This window comes from Toxotes jaculatrix, chromosome 22, assembly GCF_017976425.1.
Source record: "Toxotes jaculatrix isolate fToxJac2 chromosome 22, fToxJac2.pri, whole genome shotgun sequence".
Lineage (NCBI taxonomy): Eukaryota > Metazoa > Chordata > Actinopteri > Toxotidae > Toxotes > Toxotes jaculatrix.
In genome coordinates this window covers 7,719,053-7,737,195 of record NC_054415.1, presented here as the reverse complement: position 1 = coordinate 7,737,195, position 18,143 = coordinate 7,719,053, and the positions used below count along the sequence as shown (strand labels likewise).

The window sequence follows — 18,143 nt, the reverse complement described above, 5'->3', positions numbered from 1 at the left end:
TCACACTCTGCTGATTGGGTTTTGATGATACTTTGGGAAAAGGCACATCTCGCAGCAGCACTCCAGCATTTTCAAAATTACACTGATTGGCCCAGGGGGTGCGAGTCAACAGCGTGCATCAGTCATGTGGCACTGAGGTTCCAACAAGTTTTCTCCCATGGTAATTTCCCACTTGTAAAACATACTTTCACTGTAATGACTCAACAGTGTCAAGAAGACTCATCTTGTTCAATGTGTGTGGGATATGTTTCATTTCACTGGTGTAATTGGAAAGGGCCATTCTTTTTCCAACGGTTTTATGAAGAGAATCACAACCTATCGTGATTAACAGCCATTTACTGACCACCATATTAGTACACAATACAAAACAATAACAAGAGAAAGAAACAATACTATAACTAACTATATTATATACAATAGTAACAAGACTTGTTTCTTTTGCATCACACTTTTCTACGACAGCTCCTTTATTAATTTTTTTTTCACACATTTGCAAAAGTGGATCACATGTATAAACTGAGTTTTCAGACCTGATAACCTTAGAATTTCAGGAACTTGATGTTCTCTCGAGGTGACATCCTTGTTATTATTTACTCAGCAAGCAGCGGATTCAGCTTAGGTCAGCTGTTGCTATGTTACCTTTAGTTATTCAGTGAGGGGTTGAAAGAGTGTGAGCTGCACTCTATCGCCTGACCACTTGCTGCCTTGCTCAAAAGTAGACAGGCAGCATAGCACATACAAAAACACACAACGTGTCCTTTCATTATTCTCCCTATTTTTTCTTTTTTCAACTTTAATCTACAGTACATTCTGCTTTTTCTCCCTCCATATCTGTCTGCTATTGCCAGTTTCTACCTTTATCCTTCTCTCTTTTCATTTTCCCTCCATTTCTCTGTCTCTCCCCCTCGCTACGCTCTCCCTGTGTCACTCTCTCTCTCTCTCTCTCTCTCTCTCTCTCTCTCTCTCTCTCTCTCTCTCTCTCTCTCTGTCAGTCTCTCTCTCTCTGTCAGTCTCTGTGCCAGACAGTGGCAGTAGGGGGTCTGTCTGTGGGAAAGGCAAACTGATTGTGTACACTGCCAAAGTCATACACATCTATTATTTATGCCTATGAAATTCCGGGGGGCTGTTTGTGATGCCTGCGCGCACGCACACAATACACACACAACACGTGTGTATGTGCACGTTAGTCGATAGTTTGTATGGTTCTGTGCAGTAACAAACTAATGTGATATGGCTTCAGAATTAGGGTTTGTAAATGTCTGAATGTCCATCAATGCTTTATTTCTTTCATGCTTTTTACCCTCTCTTTCTCTCTCCCTCTATCTTTATCTGTCTGTCTCAGTTGTGTCTTCTCTCTCTCCTCAGGTGTCTTGGTGTAGCTTTTTGCAGTCACCGTCCTAGTGGAGGCTGCAGGCATGGCGGCTTGACGCCCCCATAGCCCCGCCCCTCCGACAGAGGAAGGCTGCACAGCTCTGTGTGATGCCCCCCCACACCCACCCCCCTGGGGGCTTCGGCCTGCCCCCACCCCGTGCTACCGTCCTCTTGGCCAGACCTGGTAAGCTGACAAAACGAAAAGCAGATCGAGAGAAGGCAAAAAAGAGAAAGATGGGAGAAAATGACAAGAAGACAAGAAATAATAGTCGTCTGTCCCTACTCAACTCTGCTCTACTTTATTCCCATCTATTGTACTCCTAACTACGCATGAAAGGAGGAACACTGTCTGTTTTGACAGCTGCTAATGTTAGCATGCCCAGCATGCTTGAACACACGTACACACACACACACACGCGCACACACACACACACACACACAAAGGATGAGGGCATGCTGTGGCCACATGCCAAGTCCACCAGTGAAATGCCACATTACTGTATGTATTAAAACAGCCAGCAGTCCGTAGAAACAAAACAGAGTGGGGAGCGAATGACGGAGGAGAGACCTGCAGATTATTTGTCTGCCTTTCCTTTCCTACCCACTTTACCTTTCTTTAATATTCTATCTCACCTTCTTTGCCTTCTTTGCTTTCTTCCTTTCCTTTCCTTTTTCCTCTGCATTTTCCCCCTCACATACTTCCTCTTCCCTTCTCACTTCCCCTTTCTTCCTTTTTTCCACCTGTCTCTCCTTACCTCTTTCAGCTTTGCTCCTCCCTGGTTCCCTGTCTCTTTCAGCCCATAATCTTTCTCTCTTTTCCCGTCTCATACTATGGGTAGGCTCTGTCAAAACAAAAATCCATCAGAAGTCGGGTGGCATAGCAACAGATACGACAGCTGTATGCAGGCGTGTGTGTGCGCTGTGGATTAGACAGTGGAGTGGATGGATCCTGCTCTCTGAGAGATTGCAGTCACTTCCTCTGCTAATAGGCAAACAGGAGAGCTCACTCTCTGCATTATTTCTCTCTTTTGTTAAACATCTAATATGAGCACGCACACGTGTACACAAAAGACCATAAAAATGGGGATCCTTGTCCTCCTGTTGGAGAGGTATTGTTCCAGAGGTGTTGGGCAAAAACACCCCCGCAAACTGCTGTGTAACACTGAGGACACTAAATAACAGGGCAACACTGTCTGTCAGAACCTCCACACACCCACACAAGTCGGAAGATGTACCTCCCTCTGGGCCGCTCAGCCTCCCTCTGTCCCTCTTCCTTTTTCACTTCACCTGTCCTCTACCTGTTCTTCATCCTTCCCTCCATCTCTGCATTAAATTCAGTTCAGTTTAACTCCATTATCTGCCTAGCTTTCCTTCTCTCCGTATATATCATTCAGCTTTAGCACCATAAATATTACATTAACAATATTGCTTAATTTTAGGAATAGGAATTCATCTAAATCTTCTCTGTCCCTCAACCATTCATGCAATTACTCTGTCGGAATGAATGCAACACAATACTGCCAAACAGTCTCTGTCTCACCTCAATGCAATATATTTCATTGAGACAAAATCTGCATTATCAATATTGCACAGCAGTTTTATAACAGGTGTTTTCTCTGACTCTCTCCTGAAAATCTCTCTGTGTGACAGGAAACACATCAAAAAGAAAAATGGAAAGAGTCTTTCCAGAAGTGTTAGTATTCCTCAGTGTCAGCCAGTGTTGGCCATATTTCCAACTAATGGCGGTACAACTATGATGGAGTTTTGTTACCTACATGGGACAGAAAGTTATATGATATTTCTGAAAGGTTGTGAAAGATGTTCTGTGGGTGTTTTTGAGTTACGAGGTCAATTTAAACCACTGGGGCTGAAAGTTGTTGTGTCAAATGATAAATAAATGTATTTTTCTCATCACAGTTCATTGCATAATTTCTTTCATCAAAAATATCTATATTAAGCAAATGGTTTTGTAATTGGTCAAAAACAAATACTGAAGAAACAGAAGAATTTTTCACAAAGTATAGCAACCTCAAAGTTGTTCTTATTAATGGCTTATTTCTGATTTATAAAAGGACTGATAAATGATTTACAAACCACAAAACTATTAGCCATTAGGCCTACAAACTCTTTATACCAAATGGGGAAAGAAACTAGAAAGAAAAAGGGTCTAAAGGGAGTTAAAAGGGACAGAGTAAAGCACAGAATAAAAAGACAACAGACGTTTAAAAAGAGTGCAAACTGGAGGTGGAGAATATAAAATGTGAGTGACAGAAAGCGTGAGACAGAGGAAGTGAGAAAAAAAATGAAAACAGTGGGGAGTGGAGAGGAGGAGGAAGCGAGATGCGAGATCAAAGAGGCGTAGTGAAAGAGAGAAGACAGCGAGGAGAAGAACGGATGAAGGAGGAGAGGCGAGAGAGGAGAACAGAGAGGTCTATGAGCGACACAGAGACCATATGGTGCCTCCAGGCCTCCACAATCCCAGCAGACTGTCTCATCTGACACAGCACACACACACATTCGCACACAAGAATTTATGAATTTGTTCCTATTCACACACAGAAATTCCTATTCACATACACACACACACACAAACACACACACACACACACTGTAGCTTATCTGGTCGCACACTGTGTATGTGTTTATGCACCTTGTTGCAGTCTCATGCAAAGCCGGCAGATTAACTGACCAGATAGCTTCTAATCAAAAGAGAGACAGAGAAAGTGACAGAGAGAGGGAGTGAAAGCCGTGAGGATTTGGCTTTGAGTGGAGACACTAACACCGACTGAGGTTAAAACATTTGGTTTGGAATGGAGCCACAGTACAGTGACTAAGGCTGTAGCGTTATGCTTGGAGTACAGCTGTAATACAGTGCAGTGACTAAGGGAGTAGCGTTTGGTTTGGAGCAGAACCACACTAGGGCTAAACGGGCTGTATCGCAGTGAAAACAAAATTTTTCTCTGCCTGCAGCAGCTATCGAGTCGTTAAATCGACTATTTAACAAGTTAATTTCATTTGAACTCTTTAAAGACACTGGTCAGATGTGAGCGTGTACTCACAAATCAAATTCATCGCTGGGTGGTTCATACCCAGTGGTACTTTTCAACCCTGCTGGGATGCTGGGTTTGGCATGAAGCCACAGCTGTGTGACACAGTGTATGTGTGTGTGTGTGTATGTGCAGCATTAGCTTTGGAGCGGAGCCTGATCCTTTCACATAGTGTTATATGAGACTTGGAGTTAAATAGAAACTGGAATGACAGCTTGTTGGCAAACAATCTATAGCATCTGGCAAATTCAAGTATGTAATCAATAGCTATTTTATTGTAACTGCTAGTTATTTCGAGATGTAGGGATCAAATGTACAAACACGCATTTTTTATGACAAATAATCTTACTAGGAGCACAGAAATAATATCATCTGTCAGGGAACTGTGGATTTGACCCCTGACCTCCTTAGTGGATAAATTAAAGTGTGGTTTGTTGTGGTGATTTTACGTCAGCTTGGCTATGAGTATCACACGGTTAAGACTTTTAGCGCTGAGGTGACCTTGTACTAGCTCCAGCTGCACAAGATGCATGCAGAAAAATGCACGCACATGCCTGCCAGCACAGTGCAGCAGGTTTATTTTCCCATCTCTTTTGACCACAGTTTAGTTGGGTGCACGTACAACAGGAATGTACCAGTTCAAGCACACAAACACACGGCACTGGCCCACTTTCAAAGGACATTGGCAGGGATAAATCTGGATAATCCTCTGCACCACAAACAGCACCACTCCAGTTCAGCACTGGCCGAGCAACACTGATACAGCATTACACTCAAAGCGAGTCGAGTATGGATCCAGCGTGAGGCTGATAAGCTACGATGATCATAGCAAAGCCCATTCCTGACAGAAAACAGTACTTTACTCACCAAGTAATCACAGAAAATGGCTGATAATGGTTCTGGATAATATAGCTATTTGAGATGTGCCCGATTTGTCTTGGTGAACACTCCACGAGCCTCTGAAAAGGGCAACCAATTAGCAGGATAAGAGATCTCAAGCACTGTACAACCAAGTCTAATAACAGGATTAAAGCTACTATCTATCTATCTATCTATGAATGCAGTTTACTGCACTTAAAAAAACAAAATAATCAGCTGAAAACCTATAAAACAATGACAGTAAAACCACCATGACAACTGTCTCTCATATATCGTGTGTATGTGTGTGTACGCACTTCGGATCAATACCATCTGTCTATCCATCCCTTCTGAGGAATGAGTGGGCATCCATTACGACCTGTCAAAAATCCAAGGCAGAATCTATTCTATTCTAGTCACACTGATGTGGATGTGACATCCAAAGCCAAGCGTCCTTCATTTTATCTTCAGATTCTGAATGTGCACATGCCCAGTTCAGTGGTCAGTAGAAAACGGCACAACATCCATGAAAGAGGTGGTGCTGCAGTGAAATTTGTAGCTGGTATTTGCTGAGGCTGGCCTCAAATTATTTGAGGATTTACTGATAATTTATTTTCCATCACTTCTTCCCCCTTTGTTCCTATCCCTTTATCTCTCCCTCTCTTTGTCTTACCTGTCACTCCTGCTAATTAATAGCCGGTATCACAAAAACAATGTCATTGCATGTCACACACTCCCATGGGCTATACTGTTGTGTGAACATGCACGTGTGTCACTACAAATTGATACAGATAGCATGAATTTAAGACGCAAGTCAGCGTACGTATTACCCACTCACCCTTCCAAGTCAAAATAATGATTTTGTCTCACTGATGGAGAATTCATGAGAAATGGACGGGGAAGACAAAGACTGAGAGAAAGTAGGTGGGAAAAATGGAGGATGAAGATTTAGTAGAAAGTCTACTCCTCTCCTCTCCTCATCACACTGTCAGCAGGAGTACAGCCTAAACCCCCACACCCTGTTTCTGCTTATCCTCAACTGCTGTTATGTGTGTGTCACTGTGTGTGTGTGTGTGTGTGTACAGTGTGTGTGTGTGCGTGCGTGACCGTGACTCCCTGTGTGTGAGTAAGCGATTATACATGGTCGTGCCTGAGAGTCAGGCGGAGAGAGGTTGCGCGCGTGAGAGAATATAATATATAACATAATGTGGTCAAAGGATGGGATTTGATGTGAACCAAAAAAACTTCTTTGCCTATGCCTCCTCTCCTCACTTTAACATCATCTACAGCACTTGGTTGCTACGGTAACGCAGCATTACCTTGTCAATGTTGAAATAATGTGGTGGTACTGCTGGGACCTTGATATTATATGTGTGTTGTGCATTCTTTTATACTTTTTTTATACCAAGACAGAAAAACCATGCATCTACTGTGGCAGTATACACTGTACACACACACTGGCTGGCTATTTTCCATCTGCTGGCTAAATGAGGTCTCAGGTTACAGTGGAGATCAGACATGTAACAGCCTCTGACAACTGACACAGTTAGTGTTACAAACTGCTGCCAAAGATAAACAGGAACACTGTGTGACAGTGTGTTGATGTAACACATCATATATGACAAATTACAGTTTTTAAGACACATCTTCTCCTCATAGCTGTCTCTGAATTATCATTTATCCATCGTGTCTCTGATGCCTTTCACGTTTTGTATCATCACTTCAATTAAACCAAACTAGAGCCAAAATGTTACTGTAATTACCAAGTACACAAGATAATAAGTAGTCCGCATTATGCCACTTTTATTGGTACTGTAGGGCACTTGTTAATCTCATGAAAATCTAATGGCAGACTGATCAGAGTGTTTTTTGTGAACGATCCATTTTCGATCATCGATCATGCAACCAGAACATGTCGTGTTAATTAACCCACAAATTGTTTAAGCATAAGTGTTGGATAGAAACAGATTTTCCTGCTAAGGACATTCAGAGGTTGTTTTCTCACAGAGGGTATATTGTAATGGTTTATCGGGTGCTGTGAGCCAAACAGGAGACAGCTCTTAAACTCTGTGCTGTTGCAGCAGCAGGATAGACACTTGCACAGAGCTCCATGTAAAACATTAAAGAGTTAAGAAATTCAGGCGAGCGAGTCTGTTGCATGGAGGACAGCTGGTCGTTCTAGTAACAAGATAGCGCCAAGTCCGCTGCTTGCATGGAAAACAGCTTGGTCCCTGGTAACATGCAACTGGGCTCAGTAACAGAAGTGCCTGTGGTAATGACATCATGGCTGGGTCCAGTGTCACCGAGGGGCCCCTGGATATAAACTTACAGACAGCTGAGGCCCCGGAGTTGTCAAGCAGCGTTGCCTAGGTGACACTGTCAAACATCACAGAGTCACCTGATACCAGGAATTAGTTTAATCTGGTTTAGATTTTGTGGCCACGCGGGTGACAAACAATAAGAATGACACGTTTTATTTAAACGATCTTTATCTGATCTGATCTTTCAAGGTTTGCTCTATATACAAAAGCACCTGAGTATTGTACAGTGTACTGTAGTACATTATATTACCAGTATTGTATAATATATATTCATTACATAGTATTGTTACAGGTCAGACTTGATGGGGGTGTTGGGGGGCATTATGCGCATTACTGCTATAAGAGTTGCAGAAGAAGTGCTTCAGTCAAACAGGAACATCTTGTTGCATTTTAATGCCGTGTCTTCGTTTGTTTCCCATCGCTGAGAGCATTGCCAGCCTACATTCGCCCAAAATGTCAGCACTTTTACGGCATGGGTTTGGGGATTCTTATAAAAGATTCAGTCTGAAGTCTGTTTGGACTGAATTAAACTGCACAGAGCCACTTAAACTTATTTGGACTGAACCTCCCTATCTTCCTCTGACTGTGGCTGAATATTTTCCTTCTGGTTTGGCTGCGTGGAGCGCTACAGCAGAGAGGATTTGGAGCAGCTAAAATAAGCCAAAACAACAACCACCTCCTCCACGAGAGCAGCTAAAACCACTCATAAATGTTGGAAGATAGGCTTCAGCACTGAGGGAGGGAGGGGGTGAGGGGGAGTTATAATGTACAGTAGTGGAGGGAGAAGAGAGGAGAGGGGTAGTGGTGAGGAGAGAGGAGAGGAAAGGAAGAGTGAGGGGAGAAGAAGAATACCTTTGCACTATAGGGCCCATATTGCAGACTGAGGGAGATGAATGGTGGATAAAGATGACTGCAATTTAAAATTTGACATGAGGATGAAGCAGCAAATAAACACAATTTTTCTCTTTCGCTCTCTCTCAGTATAACAGCGCTTCTACCTCTGAGCTAAACTGTCCTCACAAATATTCGGCACTACAGCACCATTTCAAAGGTATGATGTAGGTATGGGAATTGAGAACTAGTTCCAAACTCCTACTGAGCTGCTGCAGTGAAAGATCAGCCTTCTCAAGTATTTCCTCTACAAAGTAAGACAGCACAGGACACTTCAGGGTCCTTTAAAATCTCCCCTTTCAACCACTTATGAAGTGGAGTTAATTTTTCCCAGAGAATAGAAGGATACTGTAGAATGGATCAGGAGCAGGAGAGAGTTCACACACTCTGATCTTTCTCACAAGGCCACAGTCTTTATTTTTCTGAACATTTCAGGTTCAGAATGCAAAATAGGGCAGCGTCCTGGTTGAGGGAGGTCATGTTCTGTCTGGCAGGTAAAAACTGTCTGAGAAAAGATGCTATTTCTAGACTGTTGTCAGTGTGTGTACTCTCAGCACGACACAACGGTGTCTCCAGAGGTTTGTGTGTTATGAAATAAAAATATCCAATTCCCATGGAAAGTTTCAAATTTGAACTAACAAGGACAAGCAAGATAAATATCAAAATGAATTTCTTAATATTAATTCCTTACCCAAAAGTTTTATACTGGAACATCTGTTCTTAAAAAAGTTATACGTTATTACCAGAGGGAGCTGAGAAACATAAAAAAAACCTTCAAATTAAGATTCAATGAAACTACGGCTAGCCTTCCACTGGGGCTGAATAATTAGTTGTTTTTAAATTAAAATCTTGCTTTGAAAGAAATCGCTGCTCTTGCAATTCTGAAACTGCACTGACTTTAATTCAGAATTATGAATGGGATACATTTTGACATGTTACAATGGGAAAAGTACAGGTGTAAAAGAATGATGGCTGAATAACACCTGTGCTTTCATGACAAGTCAAAACGTCTGTTGTGGAAAGGGCCTATGAAAAGACAAGATCATTTTCAGATTTTTTTTTTTGTTTAAAAAGTTTGTAGAAAAATACAGACACGCCTGGAGTTAAATTTATAAAAAGAAAATGATAGCCCTTAAAATTTCAATCGCAATATTGGTCCAAAAAGTTGCAATTAGACATTTTTCTCAAATTATTCTGCCCTTCTTTCCATTCTGAATTCATTACTAATCATTTTATCATTAATTAGGCGCAAGTTCTGTGATGAAATTGTTATTCCCTAGATCCTATTCTTACTGTTTATGCCCAGTTAAAAGGGAATAAAACATTATCTTAATGGAATAGATAAAGAATTAACTCTTTCTTTCATTGCACCATTTAAAACGTTATATTTTATCATGGATTAGATGCAAAGGTCCTGAGTTGGTTTTGCTTTTTGACATATCACATTGTAGACTGGCCAGTAAAGGGCTGTTTCACAGAGTTTCATCACATTCTGAGCCAGACAGACCGTATGTGTGGTGAAAGGGAATTTAGTCTTGTTTATGAGTGAGAGGAAGGAGGGAGAGAAAATTAGAAAGAAACCAAATGTAGAGAGAAGCAGATGGACTAACAGAGAGAAGATACAACAACAGAGAGCGGGTGAGACATAGTGTGACAAAAGGCAATGGCACGCTGAGAAATAGATGCTAATAATATGCAGATGATGCAAGTGATGAAATCTGCTGGTGAAGCACAGATTCTCGTCAGGAGGTATAAAGTGCTGTGTCTGTGTCTGGAGTTGAGACAGAGTAGTTTTCTTAATATCACGCTTTGCTGGTGCTTAACACACGCACAGGCGCACAAGCGTATGCCCACACACGCGTATTCACACATACACACAGAGATAAAGCATAAAGTCGTGCTGATAAGCCACTGGATGGAAACAAAGTCAGCCACTGTAACGAGACACTGAGGGAATACAGAGCAGCGCAGAGAGATTCACAGTGAAAGGGAATGAGAAAAATAAAGAGACTCAAGTGGGAGAGAGAATTACAGAGTAGAGAGAGGGACAGACAGATGCAAAGAAAGAGGGACAGGGAGAAACAAAAATGAAAAAGACATGGATTGACAGATGCAAAGACAGAAAATGAGCAAAAAACTCAAAGATGAAAGAAAAAAATGTTATCTAGAAATAGAAGAAAACACAGGCGGCCGCAAACACTTCAAACAGAATGGGAGAGGAAGGCTGAAAGCACAGAGAGAAATAGAGATAATGAGTGGAAATGATGAAATGAGTGTAGTCTGCTGGATAACAATGACTTGAAAATGAAATAAAACAATGGGGATTTCCCTCATGAGTGCCACCAAAGAGAGCCTGCTGTGAGATGCACGCAAGCATACACAGAAAGACAAAGAAAAGGACAAAGACAGACACATTCGCTCATGAGCACAAAAGAAAACTCACAAATACAGCTTCTTCTTTTTTTTTTTTTTTTTTGGAAAAGCGATGTCTTTGACAATAGACAAGTGCCATGGAAATACCAGCTAGTAGTAGAGTAGGCTAGACACACACAAACACAAATAATCAATGAGGCTACTCTGGCCATGCTTTGGCTCTGGTTGATGTTTTCAGGATTGTTCAGTTTTCATAGTAGAAATCTGAAATCTGTGTAAGCTAAGATACAACTAGTAATTTTAATCAGACAAAGAGTGACGAATCAGGTCCTGAAGCATCCAAGAAAAAGTCCATTCTGCGGTACAAAACGGTGGAAATGGAAATTTCCTGTTTAATTTCAGCCTTTAAGAAGCATTTCCAAACTGCCTCTGGCATAAGACTGGGCAGCTGCTTCCTCCCTCTCCCTGTCTCTCTGTGTCTGTTTTGCTTTCTTTTTCTCCAGTCTCTTTTGAATCTTTCTCACTCTCCACATGAATAAGGGGATCGTATACATATCTTTACAAGGCTCAGTGACAGTAGGATAGCTGATTTTCTTTGCACTTTGCCTCCAGAACTAAACAACTATGTTTTTTTCTCTCTTCTTCTCTCCTAACCCGTCTCCTTCTTCAGTCTTCCTCTGTGTCCTTTGCCTCCTGGCGGCACTGCTGCCACCGGCCTCCTCCTGCCCTCCTCCCTGTCTCTGTTCCTCAGATGGCCTGGTGGTGGACTGTGGGGGCCGGGGTCTCTCTTCCCTGCCTCCCCTGCACCTCCTGCCTCCAGGGAGTCGCTCCTTCCTGCTAGCCAACAACAAGCTCGCCTCGCTGGGAGCCTCTGCCTTCACTAACCTCTCCTTTCTGGAGGTCTGCAGCTCATTGTTTTACTGTTGTCAGAGAAGTTTTCCATGTTGTGGGTTGTTGTTATGTTGTTGTCTGCCGTGGCACACGCAGTGTTTCCTGCAGTGACCTCGCACACTGACTTGGAAGTGGCAAGTCTCATACTGAACACACTACAGACAACCTCTGCTCTCAGTCTGAAAAGTTAAGGAAAGTTGATATTTTCAAGGTTATGCAGGACAACTCTCTATTAGGATATTGTGTGCAAAACCAGCAAACTTTTAAATTTTAAAATATAACAGTTAAAATGATGGGTAGTAACTACCTGCCAAAAAGGCTGGTAAAAACAACCTCATTAGCTGCAGCTTCTGGCAGGGTTTTTTTGTCCAATCAATCAATCAGTGGATTGTGTCAATTCACTGTCAGTGCTTAATGTACAGTAAAACTGTTATTTATCTGTTTAACTTGGTCATTCTCCATTATTTCCTTCAAGAGAAAAAATATATTACTTTATATCACTGCATATGGACCTTTTCAGGAAACTATCCCTGAGGTCAAGTTCCTAATTAGATGAACTGACAGACAATTTACTTCCACAGCACTGAGCATTTATCTACTGTAAAGCTGTAAAAACTTCTTCAGACTTGCAAGTTATTATGAACCGAGGTGTCAGCTTAAAGTATAAAGTGTGTGTTAAAGTTAATCTTTCAAATTCCTTCTCATAGATGGTTTCTGATTTTTTAAAATTACACTTAAATTTCTATAAGAACATCAGCCAAGCGTCTAACATGCAGATGTGTATTTAAGTGAAAATGTGATTTTTTTTTTGTGTGTGTGTGTATTTTAGGAGCTGGACCTCTCTAATAACTATCTAGATAATTTACCAGCTGGATTATTCAGAGACATGTCCAACCTGACGAGACTGACTCTACACAACAACTCACTGACAGTAATGGACAGAGACCTCTTCCAGGTGAGCACTGCACATGGGACAATAAACTGTGCAGCTCACTAAACAAGACTAACGAGCCTTATTTCAACTAAGAAGCAGACAGGATGTATGCAAAATTTTAGTACTGTAATTCACAAAAGAGTTCATCTCAAAATGCTCGTAACATACACATGTTTTACATGGATCAGGAAATATTCCATTAAATCAGTCAATCCACCAAAACACTACGTGAATAGTTGTCATACAGTGTTTCCACTCCTGGGTGAGTCTCAGCAGACTCTGTTTAGGAGCAGAGCCAACCTGAGTAGATATGCTGACATGACTGGGCTCCCATCCAGGTGGTAAATTAGTAATAAACCATTTGCTCAACACTTTTATCCACTTTTATCTGAACCAAAGCAGTCTGCACGATGAACTTGTGTCAGGACTTCACTTGGGATGCTTTATTTAACAAGATTAGCCTGTCAAGTGATGCTAGCTGTTCCTCTTGCAATCTAAGCCAGAAGTTAATAACAGAAGTATTGGAGAAAGAGACTGAAAATCACTGTGTACTGTGCTGTATGAGCAAAGAAGAACAAACAACAACAACAACAACAAAACAGTTCTGATGTTCCCACAGGGTTTGGGGGGTCTTCAGAGTCTGGATCTGTCCCTAAATGGACTGTCCTCTATTCCTCTGGGGCTACTGGACGAGCTGCAGAGCCTCAGGTAGACACATATCTACACAAACTCTTTTACACTGATGTGTTTTCAACACAAAGTTCCCTTACAGACCCCCAGAACAACACCAGAGCACAATGTTATTACCCAACAGTTGTGTCGCAGTGCATGTAGTAGCTGCTGTTGTTGTCAGCTGCCTTTTAAACCAGTGCCACAAGGGTAAATTCTTCTCTTTTGTCAGGGGTCAAGAGAATAAACCAATTTTATCCTTATTCTTCCATAGGTGGTTGTCTCTAGCAGGTAACAGGCTTCATGGTTTGGAGAGAGCAGCGTTTGAGCCCCTTGCCAACCTACAACACCTGGAATTAGGACACAACCCCTGGGAATGTGACTGCAACCTCCGCGATTTCAAACACTGGATGGAATGGCTGCTGTACAGAGGTAGATCTGTGATTTAAGTTACAGGAGCTTTGAAAGGGTGTGTTTGATTTGAATTAGTGGATAGGACAAGGGGGCAAAGAAGTCATGAAGTAGTGGGCGGAAACTAGAGAATGCTAGTTTACCTCAGAGATAGATGAGCCTAGGTGTGGGTTTCCATTTGTGGATCCCTGTGCTTCCAGCTCCATAATATAATTGCACTGGTGTGTGAATGCACATTACCATGGCCATTGTGTGTTTCTGTGTACTGTGTGTGTTACCCACATGTCTCTGCAGGCTGTTAGTACATCAGATAACCACAGCTGCTCTCCGCTCTCTCTTCATGTGTAAAAATCTACATTCACCTCAGCGCCTCGAGCCTCAGCTGCCCCGCTAATGAAGCATCTCTTCTCTTTTCTGCTCCATTCTCCTCTCTGCTTCATTCTGCCCTCTTCTGCTTTGCTGGGTTCCATTCTCCAGCTCAGCTCAGTACACTTCAGACAGAGACTGACACATGGCGGACATGGTAATTTAATAATCATCAGAGCCGCAGAGAAAATTACAAGGAGATATTTTGTACTTTAAAACGAGAGTGTGACAGTATCCGTTAAAAGGCTAGGTGATGCACGATACGTGTTTTGGAAAATAAGACAAAGCACCGAACAAGAGCGAAAAGCTGGGTGACAGCAGCTTGCGTTGACTTTTATCTGCTTCGAACCACTTCAAGCACACACAGCTGGGATATTTGGAGCTATTTGGAGAGAGCGAGCGGTGTTTGCAGAGGGGATTCTTTAGTCACACGCTGAGATAAAAGCATCTGGGGGCTAAATACCACTTTCCTCATTCTGTCTTTCTATTATCCTCCGCCTTTATCTCATTGTTTCTGATGCTTAACATATACGAGGGTGCGGACCAGTGGTTTTCCAACACGTAACCTCAAGACGACGGCTGTGTGTGGAGACAAATGCAGCATGTGATGATGACAAAGTAGATCCCCCCCCCCCCCCCCCCCCCCCACACCCTCCTGCCACTTGTGGGAATTAGTGACTCAGATATTTCTCTCTTCCAAACACACAGTAGAGCTCTGCTGAAGCTTGGCATGTCATCTCATGAATTATAGAAGGGCTTAGTTGAGGCTATCTCCAACTTAGTGTAGAGGGCACAGAAAACTCTGTGTGTGTTAAGTGATTCATGACTCATCCTAGTGTTGGCACAACCCCCCCCCTCCAACCCCCCCATCTTCTCTCTCAGTTAATTGGTAGTGCTTTACAGGCATAAGGCATTTTATAAATGACCTCTCCATGTCCTCTTGTCTCTGCACCACTTTCTTTCTCCTCCAGGGGGGAAGGTGGACGCGGTGGAGTGCACACTACCGAAGGATCTGCGTGGGCGAGACATCCGTGGCGTTCCAGTGGAAATGTTCAACTACTGCCTCCAACTTGAAGATGAGAATGGAGGAGGTGACAGTTCCCGTTCTGGACAAGGAGGCGTTCGTCCCTGCAGCAGGAACGCTCTTAACCCCAGTGGGGCAACACCAATTTCTGATAACAGCGGCAACACTGGTGATGACTCCTCTTCAAACACAGGAGGAGGAGGAGGTGGGGAGGCCCCATCTGATTGTGTGCGTGCCCGATACCGACCCGTGAGCGTGCGCCGCGCCATCGGTACAGTGGTGATTGCCGGTGTGGTTTGCGGCATTGTTTGCATCATGATGGTTGCGGCCGCAGCTTATGGCTGCATCTACGCCTCCCTGATGGCCAAGTACCAGAGAGAGCTGAAGAAGAGGCAGCCGCTGATGGGAGATGGAGAGGCAGACGGGGAGGATAGGGAGGAGAAACAGATCTCCTCTGTGGCCTAGAGAAGTGATGGGATGTGGGAGGGTTGGCATGTCAAAGGGTGAAGGTCGGAAGGGCGAAAATTTAAAGGGCTCAAAGAGGAGAGAGAAGGAAAGGCTTGTTTTATGCACACAGACAGTTATGGTATCTCTCCCTCTGACTCTCAAACTGACACCTTTCTCCCACTTTTTGTCTTCCTTTCTTCGTCCTCTTTCTATTTTTAACCTTCTCTCTCTGTCCCTCTCTCTCTCTCTAACACGCTCCCTCACACACATACCTTATCTGTTCCCTGATTTTCTCTTCAATTTGGAGCCATTCTCACTGCAGCATTTGTTACCAATCATCCCTCCAACTCGCCTACCAACCACCTACTGCTGCTGCTGAATTTACCATTCTATTGGCCGAGACTAAAAATGAATTGGTACTCTTTCTAGTATGAAACATATCATTTAAGCTGTTGCAAGACACTCATGGTGTACGGTCAGTTGGTATTCGTAAAAAGTGGATTGAATTTTCAGGGATTTACAGTATGTGCGGTGGTGTTTGTACCAACATTCACAATAATGAGAAGAATCTGTAGTATTAGGCAGTGTCCAGCTCTTGTTTTGTTTTTGTATCTTTCTCCTCCTCCACCTATCCAAAGCCAGAAGTTCCTTCAAAAAAACAGGACCCCGGCCCAGGATCCTTCACCCTCATCCGGCCTAATATTCCTCTGATGTTCACTTGGACCTCCACATCCCAAAGAAACAGCCAGTATTGGAAAGCTTGGAGGAAATGAGGAAAACTTTGTGGGTAAACACAAAGAGATGTCATTTATAGAGTCAACACCTCTCTAGTGCTTTGTCACAGAGAGAATACTGATGATATACACAGATTACATGTTGTGTGGAAAATGAACATGGAGTCTTTCGAGACACAACACAGAACCCTGACAAACCGATCATTCATGATGGCTAGAAAACATTTAGATATTCTATCCTATCTGGACCACATCTGTTTCTCTCTGGATATTCTCTGGACCAACAGTATCCTACAGGTGTCACAGACTGGAGATGTGTGCATGAGATTCCACAATGGATCAAATGGGGAACAAACCATTTAACTGGAACTTGAATTTCCTGTATTCTTTCCCTCAGAAAAAGGCTCTTACTTACTTGATGCTTGTTAAATGATCATGATCGATATTTGTTTTGATCAACAGCCTCGAATCATGGCAAAAGAGGGGTCAAATAAATTTTCTGGTATTACTTGGACAATGCTTCTAGACTGATTTCAGAGACGTCTTCACAATGGTTTTAATGAAGAGATTTAAAAGACCACAGACTTTGCTTTAAAGCAAGTATTCTTTGTCCAGAGCTCATTTTCAGACTGATCTCACCCTCAGAGGTGAGCGTTTGCTACTATGGCATGGAAAAACTATCTCAGAGAACCCTGTCTCCTGGCAAGGACTACAAAAATTAATCTAAGGACTACAAACTTCAGACTCCTGCACTTTATTTCCTCAGTCAGTTCCCTTCTGCCCTCCCTCCTCCCTTCCCTCTCTTTCTTTCTAAGAAGGACAATTTGCCCAGAGGGATGATAACGAACAAGAGATTAAACAAAAAGACGCTGCTATTTTTCCCCCTCCTCCTCCTTGTACCTTTATCTTTCCATCCATCTTTCCATCCAGTGCTATTTATGGAAAGTTTTTCTCACTCCCTTAAAGATTTTCACCTCCTTTCTTTCCTTTCATCCATCCCCCCTGCCATGTTGTTGTCCATTGTGTTTTTTTTTCCAAAGGATCTGCAATATGCAATGGAAGTTGTGTCACTATAACTTGAAACTGTAGTAACTGCCAAAGAGTCCTTCTGTTATCAACTTAGCAATCATCACTTATTTGAATCGGTTTGATTAGCACACGTTCTCAATGCATTCAGAACAGAACAAAAGTTAGCTTGTTTGCATTGCGTAGCGTTTTCATAAATATCCTGATTTATGCCTTTGAAATATTTATGTAAAGTTTAACCTTTTATCGTTAGCAGAGTAGGACATTTGTGTCTTCGGAGATGAACAATCTCAAAAATCTGGCTTTCATTGCATATTGCTCCCCTACAGTAGAACTATTGTTCCCTCTCAACTTATAATTGGCTGGAAGTAAACTTATATTAATAGTGTGTTATCTTCTACCTGGGTATGATGCTGATAAATATTATTATACTAGTCTCTACTATGGTGTGTTGGCCCAGCGATCCCCAAAATGTTTTTGACGTAACTGTTTAAGGGTTTCTGTATCAGTTCATGATGTATGTCTTTTGTTGTGTTTCTAATGTCTATGATTCTGTTTGTTTTAGGTTTTAAAATCTCTGCAATGTTTGATTATTTGTTGTGGTTAATTTTATTTGTGTTCAGTAGTCGGTAAAGTTTCTGCAAGAAGCATAGAAAGAGTTTGGGCAGATTGTAAAAGGGCCCCATGTTGCTGCCTCGTCCCTGAAATTTATCATTTTAACATTACTTGCGACTGAGTCACATAGGAAACATGACCTTTTTGTTTTAATATGATTTTTTT

General features: G+C 42.3%; 2 protein-coding genes across 4 annotated transcripts in view; one reads left to right on the top strand and one right to left on the bottom strand.

The window, feature by feature from the left end:
• Positions 1 to 18,143, bottom strand: part of cacna2d4a (calcium channel, voltage-dependent, alpha 2/delta subunit 4a) — a 79,099-nt gene that overhangs the window by 32,386 nt on the left and 28,570 nt on the right. The window lies entirely within an intron of this gene.
• On the top strand, positions 1,480 to 15,621 carry lrtm2a (leucine-rich repeats and transmembrane domains 2a). The gene is made up of 6 exons (XM_041030168.1): positions 1,480 to 1,555; positions 11,532 to 11,761; positions 12,582 to 12,707; positions 13,306 to 13,394; positions 13,630 to 13,787; positions 15,104 to 15,621. Exons 1-6 carry the CDS (start codon positions 1,480 to 1,482, stop codon positions 15,619 to 15,621), a joined length of 1,197 nt encoding a protein of 398 aa, XP_040886102.1.

Bases quoted from the DNA above. Each gene is read 5' to 3' on its own strand.
- lrtm2a (XM_041030168.1), top strand. From the start codon at position 1,480: ATGCCCCCCCACACCCACCCCCCTGGGGGCTTCGGCCTGCCCCCACCC. The intron at 12,708-13,305 runs GTGAGCACTGCA...ATGTTCCCACAG, and splicing joins TGGACAGAGACCTCTTCCAG to GGTTTGGGGGGTCTTCAGAG. The intron at 13,395-13,629 runs GTAGACACATAT...ATTCTTCCATAG, and splicing joins GACGAGCTGCAGAGCCTCAG to GTGGTTGTCTCTAGCAGGTA.